This window comes from Atractosteus spatula, chromosome 15 (genome assembly GCF_055471065.1).
Source record: "Atractosteus spatula isolate fAtrSpa1 chromosome 15, fAtrSpa1.hap1, whole genome shotgun sequence".
NCBI lineage: Eukaryota > Metazoa > Chordata > Actinopteri > Semionotiformes > Lepisosteidae > Atractosteus > Atractosteus spatula.
Genome location: NC_142720.1, coordinates 4,503,041 through 4,524,407, shown reverse-complemented (window position 1 = coordinate 4,524,407; position 21,367 = coordinate 4,503,041). Strand labels below are relative to the sequence as shown.

At 42.2% G+C, this 21,367-nt stretch overlaps 2 protein-coding genes across 5 annotated transcripts; one reads left to right on the top strand and one right to left on the bottom strand.

The window, feature by feature from the left end:
* The first annotated feature begins 76 nt into the window (after positions 1-76).
* ltv1 (LTV1 ribosome biogenesis factor) lies at positions 77-10,079 on the top strand. Its single transcript, XM_088934276.1, has 11 exons — positions 77-461; positions 706-837; positions 1,427-1,618; positions 1,938-2,025; positions 2,505-2,637; positions 5,331-5,583; positions 6,620-6,747; positions 7,058-7,191; positions 7,722-7,774; positions 8,074-8,274; positions 9,129-10,079. Exons 1-11 carry the CDS (start codon positions 459-461, stop codon positions 9,240-9,242), a joined length of 1,431 nt encoding a protein of 476 aa, XP_088790402.1. The 5' UTR covers positions 77-458; the 3' UTR covers positions 9,243-10,079.
* A 9,120-nt stretch (positions 10,080-19,199) lies between these two features.
* Positions 19,200-21,141, bottom strand: sf3b5 (splicing factor 3b, subunit 5). 4 transcript variants are annotated; one of them, XM_088934307.1, is made up of 2 exons: positions 21,044-21,141; positions 19,200-19,798 (listed from the first exon to the last, which is right to left on the bottom strand). In XM_088934307.1, exon 2 carries the CDS (start codon positions 19,790-19,792, stop codon positions 19,532-19,534), a length of 261 nt encoding a protein of 86 aa, XP_088790433.1. In that variant the 5' UTR covers positions 19,793-19,798; positions 21,044-21,141; the 3' UTR covers positions 19,200-19,531. The 4 variants fall into 4 exon arrangements, with proteins under 4 accessions (XP_088790433.1, XP_088790435.1, XP_088790436.1 ...); XM_088934309.1 differs by having other exon boundaries at positions 21,069-21,141; XM_088934310.1 differs by having other exon boundaries at positions 19,200-19,795; positions 21,069-21,141.
* Between the last annotated feature and the right edge of the window lie 226 nt (positions 21,142-21,367).

Genomic DNA, 21,367 nt, shown 5'->3' with positions numbered 1-21,367 from the left:
CGTCAACTGGATTGCATGAATTTGATTAATATGTCTTGGGAAGTGTTCAGTCGAAGGTCTATTTTCGATTACTTTCGTCTGATGGAAAGTACCAAGTGAAGAAAACATTCTTTTTCGAACATTTATATTATTTTATTTTGAGACGCCACAAAAAATGACCTATTTGAGTGTCTTGCTTTATCGTTATGGCAACATTTAAGATGAAGACATAATGGCTAATTTAAAACGCCTATGAGGACACCGCAGCTACACGAATGAGATGGTCTTTTCCGTAATGGCGCTGGTAGCGTGTTCCCAGCTGGGCTGCAAGCGTGGTTTATATGCGTTTTAGAGTAAACGAAATTAATTAGAAAGCTGTCTGTTGTGATTTCAGATTAAGTTACCTGCGAGTCAGAAAATACATCCACTTCTCCCGTAGTTGCATCTCACTGGAATAATTACAGAACTTCAGCAAAGGCATGGTACGAATCTTTACCGATTACGTTTTTAACATGTGTTTTCAGTTTACCTGCTTGTGCTGTGTTCGTTGTGTTGAATTTATCTTAACTGGGTTTAATGACCTTTGCTGTCCAAGACATTCCACTTTGGGTTAAACATTCAAATAAAATAAAAACAGATAATTCTGAATTTCAGTATGTGAGGTATGAAATCCATTTCTAATGTGTTTAATTAAATTGGAGATGTCGTACGTATTTATTTTGAAAGCCTCACAAGAAGAAGAAGCCTTTCATTGAGAAGAAGAAAGCAGTGACCTTTCACCTGGTGCACAGGAGCCAGCGAGACCCCCTAGCCGCGGATGAGAAGGCACCCCAACATGTGCTGTTACCTGCCAGCAAGGTGAGCCTGTCACTCTCGTCTTCTGCATTTCCTGCTTTGTTCCATTTCATTTACACGCCATCAAAAAGAACTGCCAAGGAGGAGTTAAAAGTTAATGTAGTAAATTATTTATTGATTGATTGATAGATACGTTATTGATCCCGTGAGGGAAATTGCAGAAATTCCTAATGCAAGAAATGGTATAGGGCTAATAAAGTGATGTTGTGTTTTTTTTAATGTACTAAATGCATTAACGGAACGCTTATCAAAACTTTACCAGAGGTAAAGACAGCTCGACTGCCCCACATGTCTTCAGCCCTGCTGTGTGTAATAACAACGGCCAGTTTGCTCAACTTCAGTCCTTAAAAGAGGGAGAACAGGCTTCACTTAGTCACTGCTTTGAGCTCCCAGTGTTCTCGCATTTAACCGAAACTTTAGTAGCAAAGAAACGGTAGCAAACAAAAAGATCTGTAAACGACAGTGGCAACTGTGCCACAGCTTTCTCGTTTTTGAACAAATTATTGCTTGCATTTTAGCTAATGCTGTGTTTTTGTATTCGAGAGGTCAGTGTGTAAAAGGAGGTGATTCACGGCAGATCTTCTTTCTCCAGGCAGATGCAGAGAAGAGGAAGGAGGAGCAGAGGGAGTATGGGGTGTTTTTTGATGACGATTATGACTACCTGCAGCACCTCAAAGAGCCCTCCGCCCCCACAGAGCTGGTCTCCTCCAGCAGACCGCACACAGACGGGCGTCTGCTCGTCACTGAAGGCGGCCCCGTGCAAGAGGAGGTCGAAACCATCCCCGTAAGGCCCTGTAACGCACTGCTACAGAGCAGCTGTCTTATCAGTGCTGATGCTGCAGTGAAAGCATTCGTTTAGTCTTTTTTATTTTTTTAGGTGTTTTTCTAGTAAGAACAACTATAAAGGTAAACGTCCAACAGTGCTTCCTGCAATAATATCATTTTTCTATCAATCAAAAATACATGAGCCACCTGGTCTCTCAGAAGAGTATATGAGTAACCCGTCTCTACAGCCAGGGCTTAAGGATGGCACAGGTATTTCGCACCTGAAAGGAGAAATCTTCCCTTTTATAACCCTCAAACTGCTGGGTGTCTTTCCGCAGGCCCTTTCCATCAACCTGCCTTCCTCTGTGTTTGCCTCGGAGTTCGAGGAGGAGGTGGGACTGCTCAATAAAGCGGCACCAGTTACAGGTACGGCGCTGTGGCGAGGGAGCTGTGCGCGATGGGAGTGCAGTTAGAGCTGGTTTTTCACATTGTGACTTGACACTCGCGGAAGCAAGGATGCGGGCCGTGGAAATGATCCATAAACGGATCGAGTATGTCAAGAGCCAGTACTAGCTTGCCGGGATAAAAGGGAGCACTTTTAGTTCTGACGTAGGAACCTTTGGAAACCATTCAATATCCAGCTACAGATGGAATTAAATTAACTGGAGATTAACCAGTTAGAAAATCGGTATTACAGCAATCATAAATCAGATAAATCCACTCAATACCATACTTTTTCCTACCAACTGCTCCCTGCGGTATAGCTGTAGAGGGCTGTAGTGGCTTCTCTAGAAGATGTCTTTCTGTATAGACTTCATCGCCTCCACCCCTGGTGCAGTGCAGACTAGTGCACTTGTGCCTTAGTGGCGTCTGCATGGCAGTCACCCTGTGCTTCCGTCTCCAAGGCCCTCGGCTGGACATGGATCCTGACATCGTGGCGGCTCTTGACGAGGACTTCAACTTTGACGATCCGGATAACATCCTGGAGGACGACTTTGTCCTGAAGGCGAACCAGCCTGGGGGGGACGCCGACGTGGGGTACGTCTGTTACTCGCTTATCGCTCTCTGTGTCGACCTACAAACTGTGGAGCTTGATCCCACCCTCCTCTGTATATCTTCCCTGTCTGCCCGTGCCAGCGCGGAGGAACGTAAGAGCACTAGAAGGGCCCTTCCTTTGCTTGTAGCTTTTTGACTCAACGATCGATCTCATCCAGCCGTTTCTTGGAAGAAGCCACTGCATTGGTTTCAACATTGCTGAAAAGTTTGTTTTCAAAAACTGCCTCCTGTTCTCAGTCTCGAAGGCACTTATCCGTAGTTTCCATGCTTCCCTGTTCTCTGGTTCTCTGTTGGTTCTGAATAAGTTAAGGCAGTGGTTCTCAAACTTTTTGGACCAAGTACCACCCCTAATCCAACCAAAGCATCCAAGTACCACCTACAAGTCATCATCTCATAGGAACCCCAGAAATTCTCAATGACCAACATGAGCGCGTGTGCACACACACTCACACATACATATAATAAATATTATAATAATAAACTTTATTTGATATAGCGCCTTTAAAGGTGGCTTCTCAAACTGTTTTACAGAAAAAAAACATTAACAACAACTAATAAAAAAGCACCATTTCAGTGAGAGGGGTGAGCCTGTTTAGTTGAGCAAAGCAGATGTGAATTAATTTTTCGAACCTTGATACAATTCACAACAGAGTCTAACAGATATTAAATCGTCAGGCATTTTCTTGACGGCAAAGGTCTTGCGGTGGATGTTGTAATGCGTACATTAATTTCTGGAGCAACCTATCTAATTCGTGCAACTACACCGTTATGTCGGCTTGTCATTGCTCTAGCACCGTCTGTACAAACTCAGACGCATTTTATCCAGTCGAGGCCATTCTATTCGATAAATTCATTCAGAAGCTGAAATATGTGCTCTCCTGTAGTTCCTGTTGGTAGCGGTTTACAGAACAGAAAGTCTTCATGGGACATGCCCTCAAACTCGTATCTAACGTAAACGAGCAAATTGGTCAAATCGACTACAGACTCATCTAATTGCAGTGAAAAACATCTGCTCATCTTAACGCACTCTATCAGTGTACTTTTGATATAATCCTTCATTTCAATAATTCTATGAATGACTGTGTCTTTCAGGGGGAGGGGGGCAGCAGGTCGAGCTGTTTAGCAGCTTTTTCTCTACACATAATACGTGTCAGCTCTTTTGCCAACGGTAAATAAGGTTCTTCAAAAATAGTGTAGCTTACCTGCTTTAGCAATCCGCAAGCTTGCATTTTTCCGCGTTTCCGTTTTTATTTCCGTATTTATTTAAAGTTTTTATTTCATGCGCATGGGAGCGAAACACAGAGACGCTCGGGGTATTTTTCTCAAATTAGAACAGTTCTTAAATATTTTTCTGTTATCACGCTTTCGTGTGCTTATAAGGTGACCTGCGTTCGTAGCACGTATTTCTATGCATTCCTGTGTTTACAACGTTGGCATTGTTCCAAAATCACGCACATTCTCCTTTCTCCCTATTTGCTGGAGATACAGTAGCTTTTTTTAAATACAATTGGTCGCTTGCATCTTTAGCACGCATTCCTATAGAGTGGTATAGAATTACAGAGTATCTCTTGTGTCCACTGAAGTATTAGCGCACACTGTATCGTAGTACGTAGGCTGCGTATTCGACACGTATTAAAATACAAAATATGAAAACCCGTCCCGATTTTTCAGCGCACACGACACAGTTCCAGGGTCATTTGGCGTACCACCTGGCGGCACTCCACGTACCACTGCCGGTACGCGCACCACAGTTTGAGAACCACTGAGTTAAGGGATCCCAGCCTTTTCCAGCGAGTGACCGGCAGTAATGGGGTCCCTGTCAGGAGCAGCGCAGTTCTAGGTGTGGATGGTGAGACGCCTCGTGCAGGGAGGGCGGTTTTGCGCCCCTCGGACCCATGCAGTGACCCATGGGAATGGAGCTGATGTCCCACATTGGGTCCTGACCTGTGCAGGCTGCCGTCTTTCAGAAGTCACGCTTTTCAAGACCGAGACAGAAGCTGCATCTTTCGTTCGGAACTCTGCTACAGGACGGAAAGCCTGACGGAACTGCAGGGGGATACAGGACACCCAAACACAGTTGCTGCGACCCATGCTCGAACCCGTGATCGCAGAGCCCTGTCTTCACTCGGATGAGCGCCTTTATCAATTGAGACACTCAGGAGGCCCCGTTGTAAATTCTGTTAATTAAAATTCACTTAATTTATTGGTTTAAAGGAGGGGAATTTGATATGAGTGTGTGTGATAAAGTTAAATATGAAATCCTGTTTGTTTTGTAATTGGGCTGTTTTGTATTTTTATTAACCTCGGTCAGAAACTTTCAGATGGGGGAAAATCGTCTGATTTAATTGTTCACCCACTAACAGGAAACATTAGATTGTAATGCTAGGGATTAGGCCCTCTTGAGAGAGGTTAGTCTCACCATGCTGATAACGTGTTGTTGCAGTAGCAATCCTACTCGATAAGAGAGAAACCTCAGGTTCTGACAGCAGAGGAGCCAGTGATGCAAAGCTCCCATAATCCCATAGACAACTGAACACTTCATAGTCAGAATCCCCTGTAAAAGGTTGGTCAGGACGAGTCTGACTGAGACCACTGCTGTTCACCCACTGACAGAAATAAAAACAGAGAGTCTGCCCTCATCTCTCATTTGAGCGTTTCTTCACTCGTACCCTCAGTGGCTCCGGCGATGACGATGACGACTGGGAAGACGCAGATGAGGGCGAGAGCGGTGAAGAGGAGGAGGACTACAGTTCGGACGATCTCCTCTCAGATGACGAATGTCCGCCGCTGGAGAGCAGAGCTGAGGGTGTGAAGGAGTTCCTGTTCATGAACGAGGAGACCAGGAGTCGCTTCACGGAGTACTCCATCACCTCCTCCGTCATGAGGAGGAACGAGCAGTTGACGCTTCTGGACGACAGGTTTGAAAAAGTGAGGCCAGCTGCTGTTTATAAAGACGATCGCCAGTCGTGGGGTTGCTGCTCTGCTGGTAGAAGCCTTTAATTTGCTTTACATCAGTCAGCCTCAGTTCAGCCTCTATTCAGCCTCCTTTGCAGTTGATTACTGAAGACATTCATCTCATCAGATGCATTACCTTTATACAGCAAATTAAATAATCAGACCAAGTATGTAACTCAGAGCTCAGGTAGGACAAATACCAGGAGACATCAGGCTCATCAAGAAGGGAGTTTGACACCCCTGTCTTATACAGCCAGACAAACACGTGCTTCAAGTAAAGGAGACTGTTATATGTATAATGTAGATCTGTTGCAGTGGATATTTCCTGTTTGGCAGGAAATCTATACTTAGTTTAGATTGCCCATGTAATTATTTTATTTTGGTTCTTGTGTAAATCAGTACTACTAATTAAAACCTTGCAGGATAGTGAAAAATGACAGTTTTCTGTTTATGAAAATAGATAACCAGTATAAAGAAATTGAATGGGTCTGAGGGGATTTTGTACAACTGGGACAGATATTCTTGTGTGTAATGCAAAACATCATGGGAGCATTTTATAATTAACTGAAAATGTGCAGCTTAGTTTTTGAAAGGATACTGGATGTATATTTGCTCCAAATCTCTTGTGGAATCTTTGAATTTTAATTTGCAATTGCCAAAAGCCTGTTGGTTCAGAGAGTGAGCTGCTTGATAATACAGATAGAATTTTGTTTCTCTTTATATTACAAATGCTTTCAGCTCGAGATTTCAATTAGCTCTGCACAAATACTGTGTGAGAGGAGCAGGAGAGTGAGAGTTACTCTATCAGTTCTCCTCCAAGCTGCTGCTCTGGTAATTATTTCTGAAAAGAGACAAAGCAATAAAAGAGGAATTTATCTCACACCTTATTGCTTTCTCCGGCTGTTTTCTTTGGCTAAAAGAGAGAGGACTGAGCTATAAAACAGTCATCGTGAAGGAGCATATCTTTTCTGTGTAATTGGATAAAGTTTTTTTTTCTGTTTCCCCCCAGTTTTATGAGCAGTTCGACGACGATGAGATCGGGGCTCTGGACAATGCAGAGCTGGAAGGGTTTATAGACCCCAGCAGCATGCGACTGGAGGAAGTGATTGAGGACTACTACAGACAGAAGGAGAAAGAGTGAGTGGCACAGTCCTCCTCTGAAGACTGGTTTTCATCCTGCTTTAAAAAAAAAAACTCAAGTTTTTGGAGGATATTTTAGTTCCGGTAAAGGGCATTTGCAATGTGCAGATCCTCAGATGCAGTCGCCTTTCCTCCCTTCCTGTTGTTCTGTTCTGACACAGTTGCAGTTCTGAGGGGAGTGTGAGGCTGGCTTCCTCTATTCAAGGAATGTGGTCCACTGGGGTGTAGAGAAAACAACTTCAATTTTGTTGGTTTCCATTCAAAACTCAGGGCTTTCCTACAGTCTGTGGCATCTTTGTCTATGCAGATGCCAGAAGCCGGACGATCTGGGTCCCAAGGAGCTGCCAGTGATGAATGAGGACAGCGAGGAGGAGCAGGAGGAGATGGAGACTGTGGTGGTGGAAGAGCCCAGGGAGAAGTGGGACTGCGAGTCCATACTGAGTAGGTTGCTGATTGTGTCTCCACTGACCCGCTCACAGCTTGCTGTTGCAAGGCAGAAATTGCTCTCAGCTCTGTCTTGTCTCTTGCTAAATTCAGACCTAAAATGTTTAAACAGTTGCTTTCAGAAAATGGGGGGGGAAGATTGATCCCTGGAGCAATCAGCTTTTTGAAATCGCCCTGTTAAAAGTGCTTCCAGGGCACCACATTTCCGGCTCTGATTGCATAGAGGTGCTCACACAACAGGCAGAAAGTGTGCCCAGGGCACTGAGTTCCCTTCAGGTAAGTGTCATGAGCTGTGGCAGAATTGTTCTCTGAATTTGTCTCTGAAAATTCACAGTTTGGAGAGTTACTGATGAGCCACCCTGGGGCTTTACTTACAGGATACAGTTAAAAAAAGCATTTGCAGTTTATTTTTCCTGTGTTAACAGTGGACTCTATGGCTTATCACTGTACTTCAAGGCAGCAATCAGATTAACAGATTATCAGAGTTATGAAATTGAAATTGCTAACCTTGTTTTTTTTTATTTCAGGTACCTACTCTAACTTGTATAACCACCCAAAACTCATAGAGGATCCACCAAAGGTGAAACTATTACCAATTTATTTTACTTCTGTTGCTGGTTGTTTAATAGGTCGTTTCATTTTCTATCATTTCAACTCCGTGTTGGTCAAAATACTGATACACAGACGTGCTGCAGACCACCATACAGGTCAAAATCAGTGCAATGAAGCTGCAGTTGTAAAAACCTAGGTCTTGCCTTGGTTTGACCCTAATGCTTTAACCTTATCAGAAATATTGGTTTAGTATAATACAAGACCTGCAATGCAAAGCCGTTGTTCTAGATGTGAAACTGACTGAAGTGAGATGATCTCTGCTTGCAGCCAAAGCCCATCAAGGTGTCCAGCAAGACTGGCGTTCCTCTGGACGTTCTTCCTCAAAGGGGTCTCACTGCTAAGCAGGCTGAGCGCATGCAGATGATCACGGACAGCGACCTGCCCAGAGTCGGCATGCAGCCGCGGCCTAGGGAAGAGACCAGGGAGGAGAGAAAGGCCAGGAAACAGGCGATAAAGGAGGAACGGAAAGTGAGTCGCGGCACCAGCTTTCTTAGCGCAGGCGTGCAGAGCATGGTTGGATGTTTCATGTCTTAAGAGGCTGAGCTTCATCATTTGTGTGTTTCACTAAAGACAGGCCTAAAATATACAAGAAGTAATGGTGCCTGTCTTGCTAGAATGAAGGTATGTTAAAAGTCCGTACAGTTAATCACCTTCACTTCCTTTTGGTTACTACTTAAACAGAATCCCAACACAACACAGCAAGTATAGTACACTGCTTGGTGCAGCAAGTAATGGGGCTCTTGAATGGGGCTGAGCAGTGCCACTGTGGCTAAGTTATCTGGGCCTGTGGCTGGAAGGTTGCCGGTTCAAATCCTGCAGCCGGCAGAGGAATCCTACTCTGTTGGGCCCCTGAGCAAGGCCTTTAACCCCATCTGCTTCAGGGGCGCTGTATAAATGGCTGACCCTGCACTCTGACCCCAAGCTTCTCTCTCCCCGTCTGTGTGCCTGTTTGTCTCATGGAGAGCAAGCTGGGGTACGTGAAAAGACAAATTCCTAATGCAGGAAATTATATATGGTTAATAAAGTGATCTTCTCTTATCTTGAAAGAGCCTGCATGTGTTGCTAAAAGAGGAAGTCTGGTTTTAGTTTAGCAAAGGTAACACAGTTCATACAGGAAGTCTGGTTTCAGTGTAGTGCACAGGTAAAAAAAAAACTTTCCCGTGTGTTCGGAGGATTCTCGGATTTCATTTTACTGCAGAATGCAGACATTTCCATTAGTAAAACATAAGTTAATATAGTGACATTTCTGCCTTGTGCTCCTAATCTCGCAGCTACCGAATACCCTTGCAAGAATTAATACTTCTGTTTTCTTTCCTTTACAGGAAAGGAGGACAGAGAAGAAAGCAAACAAAATGGCTTTTAAACAAGAAAAGGCCAGGCAGGAAAAAGAACTGTTGAATCTCCGAGCGAACGTGCAGGGCCTCAAACTCTCTTGAGCAGCAGGACTGAGGGAGCTCACGTGCTCAAGACCGTCTTAGACATCAATGATTTTAATGGTCAGACTGCGAGTATCCAAAGAGCTTTACCTCAGCTGTAATGCCTGTTTTTTCTCAGATAAACACTTCATGTATGCAGTAGCAGCTCCCGGTTCTTTATGCTGTTAATTATGAAAATACCAGTTTCTTCGGGGAGCTGCGCTTCGTGTCAATAGCGTTCAATTCTCCAGGGCCACACGTGCTTGGCAGGCTTTCTGTCCTCATTGGATCAGTTTCAGTTACTCACTGATTTAACTACTTTAGTGCCTGAAATAACACATTTTGAAGGTTTGCAGACATAGGTTCAGTGAACAGACCAAGGCTCGGATGAAGCTTTAATTTTGAGCATTTCCACCTCTTCGCTCATGTATGAAGACATTGCCTATTTGTAAAAGGTCACTGCCTGGAACTCCTGTTAAGCAGATTACGAATATATATATCTTGAGTTAGAGATATTTCTCTGCAGATTATGCGAGTGAGTCAGCAAAATTCAAAAAAGCTGTGGATGTAGGTATTTTTCCAGAGTAATACATTTATTGTTATATTCAGGTTTGAGTCACCCCTTTTGGGAACATTCTATTTATTTGCAGTTTGTGAAAAATGTATTATATTAGGTCTCTGAGGCAAAACATTCAATTACCGATTTTTTTATGTGGTTTAAATTGATGTTCTTGACTATCTGACTTCAAGGTTATTAAATGTGCACAACTCACAGAAGTGCAACATACAGTATTTCTGAGCAAAACTGTCAGCTAATATATACAATTCTGAATAAACATTTCCAGAGCCCTTGGTAAACACCAATTCATTTTAATCATAAATCTATATTATATTTCAGTCACTGCATCATAAGAAAGAAGTTACATGAAGTGTTTATTAAAGGTCCCTAACTTATTGGGCATCTTTACACTTCATCAGTTAATTTCGAATACCGGCAGTGCTTGTTCAGACGAAGCAAGATCACAGGGAACATTCTCCAATTTTAAGTCCACGTTCTCAGCAGTGAAAACGTTTGATCATCCCAGAAGTGGCTTCATGTTTAATATGTTCTCGATATTCTTGTACATTTGACTTTTTTTCTTTGGCTCACTGCAGTTGGTTGTATTCTCTGAGCCATGTTCACGTGTCAATATCAGGGACAAGCCAGCTTGGAAGCTTTGTCAAGCCTTTGAGAATTGTCATACATTCATCAGCGAATGACTGTCCCAAATTCTGGCTGCTTGAGGTGGATGTCCAAGCTTGTTTGGACAGATTTGCAAGTACTACAGCTTCTTTAGCCTTTGTGTGAAATCGGCAAAGACAGATATGTGAGTTGTCTCCCCCTAAAGCTGTTTCACAGTTTTAAAAACAGTGAGAATTGACTTCAGTGAGCCAGGTTTTTGGAAAGTCTTTGTTAACAGAGAAAAAGGAGACTTAACAACAGTACCTGAATCCTGTAGACCCTACATCTGCTATGTCAAAACAATATTCAGTCTGCAAATGTGTAGAACCGTTATTTAGAACCAAGTTTTCTATAAATTATTCTTTATGAATTGTGGTGTGAAATGCTATAGGGTGGTATTAGCAGCAGCAGTGTAATTCTTAAAAGCCATGCAATACAGCCCAATTCGTCCAGATCCCTGTGGATTAAACAGGTCCCCCATTCCTGCTTCTGGAGGATCATACACCTGCCAGTTCTTTGTTCCAGCACAGCTCTCAATCACAAAATTACTTACAACTTAACAGAATTAATCTGAACTGTTTGATGGTTTTTCAGGTTTTAAACTTACCATTATACTAGTGCATTTCCTAACTTGAACTTTCGAATAGTGGGAAAAAAATATTGCAAACATTCCATTTGAGCAACTTATTAGTTCAATCAAGGGTTCAGTTAAGTAATTAAGCTCGAGTGGAATGAAAACCAGCAAGTGTGTGGTCCCCTGGGTGAACAGTCAAATTGTATGGACCTCTGCACACACTAACCCATCCTATGACTGCTGCTGTGTTAGAGCTACAAAACACCGGATACTGCATTTCCAGGCACCAGGAGCTCAGCCTTTCTGGTTACCAAGGTGATGTGTGACTCACTGACAACACTGCCTTGCGCTGCTCCACTCTGCCATTGGCTCATGTCGGTAAGCTTGACCTGTGCTTTCACGTCTTAAAGATTAGAGTCACTAACACCAGCCACAAAGTCCCCATCATGACTACAACTGTTACTCAATAAAGAGTGAGGTGCCTGGACTATTTTTTAATTAAAAGCTCCTTTGTTTTAGGAATTGTGAAACTGTGCTGCTGTTTCTAACTCCCTCTGTAAATTGTAAGCAAGTATATTAAAGTGTAGGAACATAAATGTTACAAACAAGAGGAGGCAACTAAGCCCATCAGTCCTCATTAGGAGTTAATTCAAGACAAGATCTCATCCTGCCGTTTCTGGAAAAAAAACTGGCTTCAATAACATGGCCAAGTAGCTTGTTCCATATTGCCACAACTCTTTGGGTAAAGAAGTGGTTCCTGTTTTTGGCTTTAATTGCCACAGTTTACAGAGTGCAGGTGTGTTTGTTCATGGGTATATAGAATAGCAGTAATACAGCAAGCACGTGGTTTGTTTAGAACATGTACATATACATGGGTGTCTATGTTTGTATACACCCAAACCTGAAAGGTAACAGTAATTCTTAATCACACCCTCTTATGCCCAGCCCCTTAATGAAAGCCTAAACCTCTATATCCTAACCTCTAGAACCTCTAAATGATTGAACCAGGTATAACCCCTCCCTAACCTAATGCTACCTCTTGCCCTACGCACAACCCAGCACTCATTTGACTTTGACCGTCTATTCCTGTTTGAGTAAAATGTGACTTTTGCCCCCATGAGGTCATGGGAAAGTATAGAATTTGGGATTTACTATGCTACAAAATGAGAGATAAGATCACTTTATTAGCCATTTACAATTTCTTGTATTAGGAATTTGTCTTTCCAGATACCCCAACCTGCTCTCCATGAGAGGCACAGAGGGGGAGAAGCTTGGGGTCAGCCATCTATACAGCACCCCTGGAGCAGTGGGGGTTAAGGGCCTTGCTCAGGGGCCCAACAGAGTAGGATTCCTCTGCCAGCTGCAGGATTTGAACCGGCAACCTTCCAGCTACAGGCGCAGATCCTCAGCCACAGAGCCACCCCACAGCCCATCGTGCTGTAATCACCCTGACTTAACAAAGCAAGACAGACTGAACTATGGGAGGAGTAACTAGCTGAAACGTAAAGTAAAATGGTTATCCAACTATACTAAGCCACAGGTTCTGGAATCTGGGTCTTTAAACGGTTAACAGCTACAGGCTGTGAAGACGGGTTCAGTTAAAGCTTAATTGTCTCAATTTCATATTTCTGTCAGGTGAAAAGCTGCTGATAATTTGGTGATGTAGAAAGCATTCTGGATTGTAGGCCCTGAGGACCCAGCTTGGGAGCGCTTGATGTAGAGGCCATCTGGAGCCTCTGTGTGTTCGCAAGTGCTCACCAAGGAGATGCACTTTCAACATTAATTCCATATCAGGGGTTTGGCAAACATGCACATTACAAACTGATTTTTTTTTCCCATTACGATGAAAATGTGGCACTTTGTGTGCAAAACATGCATATCCCTAAATCCATAGGAAAAGAAGAGCCAAAAGAAGGAATGCTTAAAAACAAGTCTGTCTAAGGCATCTGTACACAGTGGCCCATTTGAGGCACCGCAGTTTCGGAAGACTGCAGAGGCAGTCATCTTGCTTTTCAATTCAGAAGTTGGGAATTTTATGTTACTTAGAAAATACTATAATCGCCAGCACCCATATCACTCTGCAACTCACTACTAGCAGCCCACTGAAGCTCAGCAGGTGTGAGCCTGGTCAGTACCTGGATGGGAGACCACCTGGGAAAAACTAAGGCTGCTGCTGGAAGAGGTGTTAGTGGGGCCAACAGGGGGCGCTCACCCTGCAGTCCATGTGGGTCCTAATGCCCCAGTATAGTGATGGGGACGCTAGACTGTAAAACAAGCGCTGTCTTTCAGATGAGACGTAAAACTGAGGTCCTGACTCTCTGTTCTCATTAAAAATCCCAGGGTGTTTCTCGACAAGAGTAGGGGTGTAACCCTGGTGTCCTGGCCAAATTTCCCATGCCTCCTAATAATCCCCCTCTATGAATTGGCTACATTACTTTGTTCTCCTCCCCGACGGCAGGCGGAGCGACGTGCCGGTTGGAGTATTTCTCGGTCGCAATTAATGGCAACGTCAGCTCAAAGATTTGGTTCAAACCACCAAATGGAGACAGGCGTGCCGACAAGCGGACCCTGCTGATGTGGGATTAACGCTAGGAAAGAGAGACAAAATGCTGTAGTCACAAGGCAGTCTCCAACACATTTAAGAGCTGAAAACCGTCAAAGCGTCCAAATTAATCCTTTTATTAAGTCAATTAAAGGTTCCATTGTGTAACTGGAATAAAATCCAGCAGGTTTTCATTCGTTCTTTATACTGAATATGCTACATTTGCTTACAAGCCATCAGAATGCAAAGGCTCAAGGCATGTACGAGATGAGCTCTAATTTAAAAGTTAAATCCAATATGTAATTGTCTACCCATAAATCAGCATGCACCCCTTGAGAAAGACTTCTGTTGAGCTGCATGATTGCAGAGAGCAATTGGCAAGCAGGAGGAAGTCTATGGTGGCCTTAAAGAAACAGCTGTAGGGTCTGTTCCACTCATGACTAGGACATTGCAATTAGCCACCATCTCTTCTTTGAATTAGAAGTTTATACCTTAGGCATAACAAATTCCATCCTGAAAAAACTTTAACCTTTCAATAACTTCATTACTCATGTGACTTCCAAAAGTACAATTTAACATTTTTATCCTTTTCTAAGGTGCCTGTTATGTCACTATCCTCCATCGCACTGCTTTCCCATTCAGCCTGTGAATCTGCACCATGCTTTGCATTTAAAATTGCTTCATGGATTCAATACAGTATTAAATTGTCCATCAATGCACCAATTTTCGATCCTCTCATGCTCAGTGCATCACTCACACTTTGCTCTCGTTGCTATCCATCTGGGATGTGCACAATCGGCTAAATGAAAGGTATCTCTGTGAGCACAGCCAGCTGCACACTCTTCTCTCTACCAGGAGATCACCCTCGTCTTGCTTCCCCACTCCTTGAAATCTCCTTGCCTGGGTTCTGGCATGTGGATTCCTAGCCTCTGGAGTTCCGAGAGTTCCCACTGCGCCACCATGTGTTTGCCATGTGTGCGCTCAGAGGAACTGGCCAGCCAGTGTGTGCAGTTCGCTCCTCACACAGCACAGGCCAGTAGGTCTGCTTTCCAGTTCAAGTACCTTAATCTCCAGCAACTTGACAAGCTGTTATTGCTCACAGATCCAATTCCCCCCGAGAAGCCGCGAGACAGAAAACCAATCATCCGTCCAGTCATGGCTCGTTGCTGTATATCTGTCTTTTCAGCAAGGGAAGCTTGGTTTTCTTTTGTTATATTTAATTGGCTTTGCTGACAGCTCATTTGTAAGAAATAAGATTTTAACGGGAATAAATGTGTCTTTAAATAATTTAACAAAAACTTCATGAAGCCAGAATTGCCCCTACTTAGGCAAATCTGGTCTGGTACATGAGGTACAAGTTTGTATATACTAGTATATATATAATTAAATATTTTGCTTTGGAAATAACAATAAACTATTTTATATAGCACCCTTAAAGGCGGCTTCTCAAAGTGCTTTACAGAAAGACAGCAACAATGGATAAAAAAAGAATACACAAGATAAAACACAATTACAATACACAGAGGAGACTGTGGATGGTGGTCCTAAGTAAAATAGGAGCAGAGGGGTAAAGAATGGAACCAGTTCAGTAAAGGCTCTTCTAAAGAAGAGGGTTTTGAGTCTGGATTTGAAGGAGTTTAGAGAAGGTGACTCTGATATCCTTGGGGAGTGAGTTCCAGAGCTTGGGGGCATAACAGGAGAAGGCCCTGCCACCCATAGAGTGTAGACGGGCTTGGGGGACACTTAGGAGACCAGAATTAAAAGAGCGAAGTTTGCGAGGTGGGAGTAGGGCAATAATAGTTCAGACAGGTATTGAGGTGCCAAACCAGAGCCTTATAGGTGAGCATGAGGATTTTAAAGTCCACATGGAATTTGACAGGAAGCCAGTGCAAGGACTCCAGGATAGGAGTAATGTCATCACTTAGACCTGGTCAGGATTTTGGCTGCTGAATTTTGGACATACTGCAGTTTGTTCAGAGTAGATTTAGATACCCCAGCGAGTAGATCATTACAGAAGTCAATTCGGGAGAACACAAATGTGTTGACTAGCTTTTCAACCAGTTAGTGATAGCATAGGGCGTAGTCTAGATATATTTCTGAGGTGCAAAAAAGATGTTTTGACAATATGCTGCACAGGTGGGTCGAATGTTAAGCCAGAATCGAATATCACCCCAAGGTTTTTCAATTTAGACTAAAACTCAAGTACAGAACCATCTACAGATAGGGTTTCAGGATTGGCTTTACAAAGTTGATAAGTAGCATAAACAGAATTCAGGACTGGGTCATGTCACTTGCTGACTGACCAGGATTCTCCTTGCAGCTGCAGGGGTAGGGATGTTCTTTTTATGGGCTTTCTGGAAAAACAGCATCACCTGGGAGTGATAGCAGCCCTGTAGTGACATGAGAGAGACATGCTGCTCCCTTAATCTGTGCTATCTTGCTTTGCCAGAACTGTGGAACTAAGCCTGCAGGTTAGTATGCAATTGATAGAAAGATCTCATCCATCTAGTTCCTGGAGGACACCAGGTTATCAGCTTTAACAACATGGCTAGTTAGCTTATGCCAGAATCCCACTGTGTGGGTAATGAAGTGCCTTCTGCCTTTTCTTTTCTCCTCCCCTGCCTATAAAATCAGCATCTTAAGCTTGCTGCCATTTCTCTCTTCACCTGAGCCACATATTCAGTGCTGGTGTCTAATGGCTCCTGGCTTGATGGGTAACATGCCCTGCATGCTTCAGGGCACACTGCATTAACATCCACTTTCAAGTAAATGTCACGACAGTTATAAAAATCAATTTGCAATTCAAAAACCCTCAGTGCTGCTGCCGAGTTCAAAATGTTACAAGAACTATGCTCTTAAGTATTTACTTTCTAGTGAGGAAGAGTAAAGACAAACCATTAATATAATAGCTGTAAGGTTTACTAATTGATTTTTTTTTTACTTGAAAACACTCCATGCACAACAGAAGTAACTTAATTATTGTTGTGTGAGGCTGGATTTCTCATTGAAATATAAAGGTATCAGTGAAACAGAAGAGAACAGCCAATGTTATATTATCTCATTTGTTAAATTACTGTTCTTTTTTTAGTTTTCAATATATAAAAAGCTTGTTACACTTTGAATATGTATTTTTGGCTTAAATGCTTTGTATTGATGCAGGGCTTATAGCATAAATCTACTCTGGGGACATAAGAGATTTATACAGAACATTTTCAAAGACATTATATTTATACGGATTACTGCACTGGAGCAAAACAAGTAATTTTCTTCGATAGGGCACGGTGGAATTTGTTCTAGTTTTATCTTGGTATCATGTAGACACATGCAGACCACACAAAAAAACACTATGATCAAATAACCTTTCTCCCAGAAGAAAATTTTAGAACTGTTCCTTCTGTTAGCCAAAGAAAGTGAAATGATAAAATAAGTCCTTCAGTGACACAAATGCTTTACATCTGTCACCGTTGAATTTAAATCGTAAGACATGCCTAATCTATTTCTCTCACACAGAACATGCGATCATGCTGCCAAGAAAACTAACAAAATCCACAGTTCTTTCTCCAAATACAAATGCAAAGCCTGTAAAAAAAGCCTGTTGTTGCTATGGTACTTGTGGTTGCCAAGGGAAACCATTTCAGTTACTCTTTCCTTTATCAAATGGTTGATAAATACCATATGCATGACATATCAAAAGATAATTACTGTCCTCCTTGAAGCACACTACAGAGTTCTGTAAACTCCAACAGGCATTTCAATAGGTCTGCTTTTTAAATGCCATAACAAGACAAGTACTGCATTAATGATCATCAAACTTTCCCCATGACTAAAAGCAAATCAGAAAAAAAGGCAAATCCCAAGAACAGACTGCCATTAAATGTCAGTGCTGTTTCAAGGGCCCGTGTTCAACAATCACGCGTCAACTTTAGCTTAACAGCACATCACCACCAAAATAAACCTTGGAAACTAAGCAGCAGCCAAATGCACCAGTCTGGCTTTTGCCAATCACACTGAAATTCATCCTGCTAAGAGTGTTAAACAAAGTTTTCAAAAACTGAATATTTACCAGCATTCTTGCCAATATTATTTTAGCAGTAGGAGGAATTGCAACGTCTTCCCTGCAAGTAAAAGTAAAATGGCTGTGTTACAAGTAGTGCTGAGCGATAATTCGATAACGATAATTATCGCGATATATTTTTAAAAGTTCGATAAATGTTCGATATGCGCAGAAAATACTGCGCCAATGCGGGTGCGTGTTGCAGACCGGGCAGCTAACGCGGTGTTGTTTACCCACACGGTGGTGGCTGACAGGACTGTAGTTAGAGTGGAGACATGAGCGACACTGAAGCAAATGTAGTGCTGCCAACGACCAGCTCGAAGGACGATGCATCGTCGACAGAAAAGGTCATTCAACTTCGGTCATTTGGAGATATTTTGGCTTTTTACGATCAGACATAAAACAGAGCACTTTAAACATTGCAGTCTGTCTGAGCCATCTTCTATGTGTGTTTTATCACACTGCAGTATTTAATTTTTCTATTAAGATATTTATTTTGTAAATTTTACTCATGCATATTTTGACATAAGACTTGAATACTCTCTACCTCAGACTTGTTTAATGTTTCTGCTGTTTGGCAAGTGTTTGTTGTATTCTTAAAATAAAGAGTTGTTTAATTTACCAATTAACTGTCTGGTTTCTTCAACTTTCACTCAGGAGAAAAAATCTGCCTTTAAACTTGAAAGAAATAATGATTTGACATTTATCGTGATAATTATCGATATCGACTGTTTTTGGCCATATCACCCAGCCCTAGTTACAAGTGCATGTTCTTAACAGCTGCCGACTACAGATTTCACAGCTGGTTTTAACTTGGAGTTAGTGTAATTGGTCATACAGTACTTCACTTTTAAAGATCAAAAAGGAAAGATAGAAACTTTACAATTTTCAGGAGTAGCTTACCCATTTCGAAGTTTACATCCCTTCAGAAACAGGATCCCCAGGTTTGGCACCAATTTGTCAGACTTGTGTTGTCCTGAAGTGCTCAGGCAGTGGCCCAATCCCTCTTGTTTTGACTATATAGGATAAACTAGGATGTAGCTTCAGTAAGAAAATGAGCTGTTCAATGTCTGTTTCTCTGGACAAGTGTCTAGTAAAAACCTTGATTTAGATAAACAGCAGAAGGATTCCTAAATACTACCTATTTTCCTGCTCAGTTTTATAAGAAATATCCCCTTTTTGAAAGTTTCAGTAATACAAACTTTCTATTAGTGCTGTAAGATTACAGTACTAATCAATCAAGTTTGGAAACACTGCGCAGAGACAAAGGGAGACATTAACAATGATTCTTTACTGTAATCACTCAATTCTCTGAATCCTGTGCATCTCTGAATGGTAACTACCTCCTCTTCGGTATATTTACTGGGGGATCAGAGCTACAACTAGGATAGACAGCTCAGCTGAAGAGCCCTTCCGAATTAAAGGAGACAGTTAAAAAAAACAGCCAAATTCTAAGCAGGTTGCAAATACTGTCTGACTTTTATGGACAACGCCCTGATAACTGATGAAGACCACTGTATAATAACAACAAAATACACCTGAAACGGACAAAACCCTCATTATAAGCATGTAAGCAACAGCAGAGTCAAATCAGTCAGCATTAATTTATTGTAAAAAATGTAAAAAACTAAATCAGTAAAATATCACCTAACAATGAAGAACACCAGAATGAATTGTTTCTATAAAAGCACCAGACACCACAACTGAAATGATGAACAAACTGATCGGTTGAAAACGCCGCCGCCGCTGGCTTATCCGAAAGCTGATGAAGATAAAACCGCCGCGCCGTGCAAAGTCCAAACCGACTTGCTCCGGCCCTCCTTTCCAACACGAATCCGCTTGCGGTCTCCATCATCGCAGTCCCGGAGGCGTCCAGATGTTGCCGGCGGTAAGAAACGATCTACAGAGCGCCCCCCGGCTAGGCGTCGTCCGGCTTGTCGGCGGGGGGCCCGCAGGGCTGCAGCATCTTCTCCATGAGGTTGAAGCGCACCCGGGCCTTGCTCTCGTTCTCGGCGACGGAGAAGTAGTTGAGCAGGTCGAAGTGGCCCATGTAGGAGCAGTAGGAGTCCCGGTGCTGGTTGACCAGCCACTCCCACTTGGTGGTGTCGGCGTGGCCCGTCCCGATGTACTTGGACTGCAAGTGCTCCAGCTGGCTGTGGATGTTGTAGCGGTCCGTCATCTTCTACTGCGAGAACAGCGCAAAACGATCAAAACAGGAGACCCATCGGGAATAGCAGCTAATCAGCGCGAGTCGGATTGATCATTTCTTATTCCTTGCGTTTAAATATCAGTTAAAGAACTGAGCTCACTTTAGATGAGGGTACAAGCAAAACACAAGTTAGTTTTAATCTTTTTAACCAAACGGCTTCTAGCATCTGGTGCTTCATGTCCTAGTGGGTGCCTGAGATTTTGCATCTTCAATCTGTTGCTACAGTAAACTTACAGTAAATGTACAGAAACAGTAAATCACAAGAGCCTCCGAAATTTCATTCACTTTGAATTATCATTAAAGCGTTTCATAGAGGCTGTCATTCAGGAACATGTGCCAGAAAAGAGCTTTGAGCTCCTAATGTTAGTGATTTGTGATTAAGAGACATTTGAATAGGTATCAGGAAACAAACCAGGTCTTATTCCGTCGACTTACATATATAATTGGAAAAATATACCCTGCCAAAGCATACTTACGGCGGCTTAAATGTGGGAGAGTACGTTAGATATAAGAGAAACAAAAGTTATTAAAAACAACTAAAATATTCAATTGTGAAGACAAGAATAAGATAAATGCTATCACCTGACTAAGTCTAAGAACTGAATTGCAGACGGAGGCCTACAGTAGCAATTATAGTGGTAGGAGTATTGGTATTTATTTCATACTGAAACATATACAGTTAAAGTAATTGATACGAGACTAGTGTTTTCAAGTAATCAAGTAAAATATTTGTAACATTCCGGCATTAATTCGTAAGATAAAACGCAATATAATCAGTCTAAGTGGCTTAGAAACAATTACCAAAACTTGTGATACAAAGAGTACAATGTTAGTTATTTTTCAGAATGTGCCATACAAAGTAAATTTAGGTTTTGAGTTAGGTTTTGAGTGCAGAAAGGCTACTCGAATGAATTACAAAAACAATCCCATTGCTTTTACGTAACTATCTCAAAACTAGTTAAAATACATCTCAAATTAATCCCAGCCTATTCCTGAAGATCAACGAACGTCGTACGATAAAAAATGGAATTAAATCTTTTTTTTTCGCTTAAAATAACGTGAAAACTCATGTCTAAAGTAGCTAAAATACTTAAAATGGCGTCGTAAACTACTTTAACACATTCGGTTAACAAACGCACATGAAATAAAACCTTCCCTTTACCTTCACATAAATAACTTACAGACATTTAATGTATAACAATTCTAAAAATAAATTCTTACCACCGATGACTTTAAAATAAACAACCTGAATAGCCTTTTCTTCCTACGGAATTAGTTACCGCTCCACTCGCACACGTTGAAATCGCTTTCTACAGGAAGCGAGCAAGGACAAACAGTCTCCTCTTGCCTTCGCAAAATTCGATTGAGCGGAAACACTGACATTGGGTCGACAGTAGACTCCCTAAGTGAACGTAATTAAACGAATTTTAGTAGGATTTATCTTTCGCTGATAAATTAACAATAGGTTTCATTTGATGTACCCCATAAATATAACTCTTTTTCTTGTAAATATCTAATTTGATGGCAATTCTGCTGAGAAAAGGA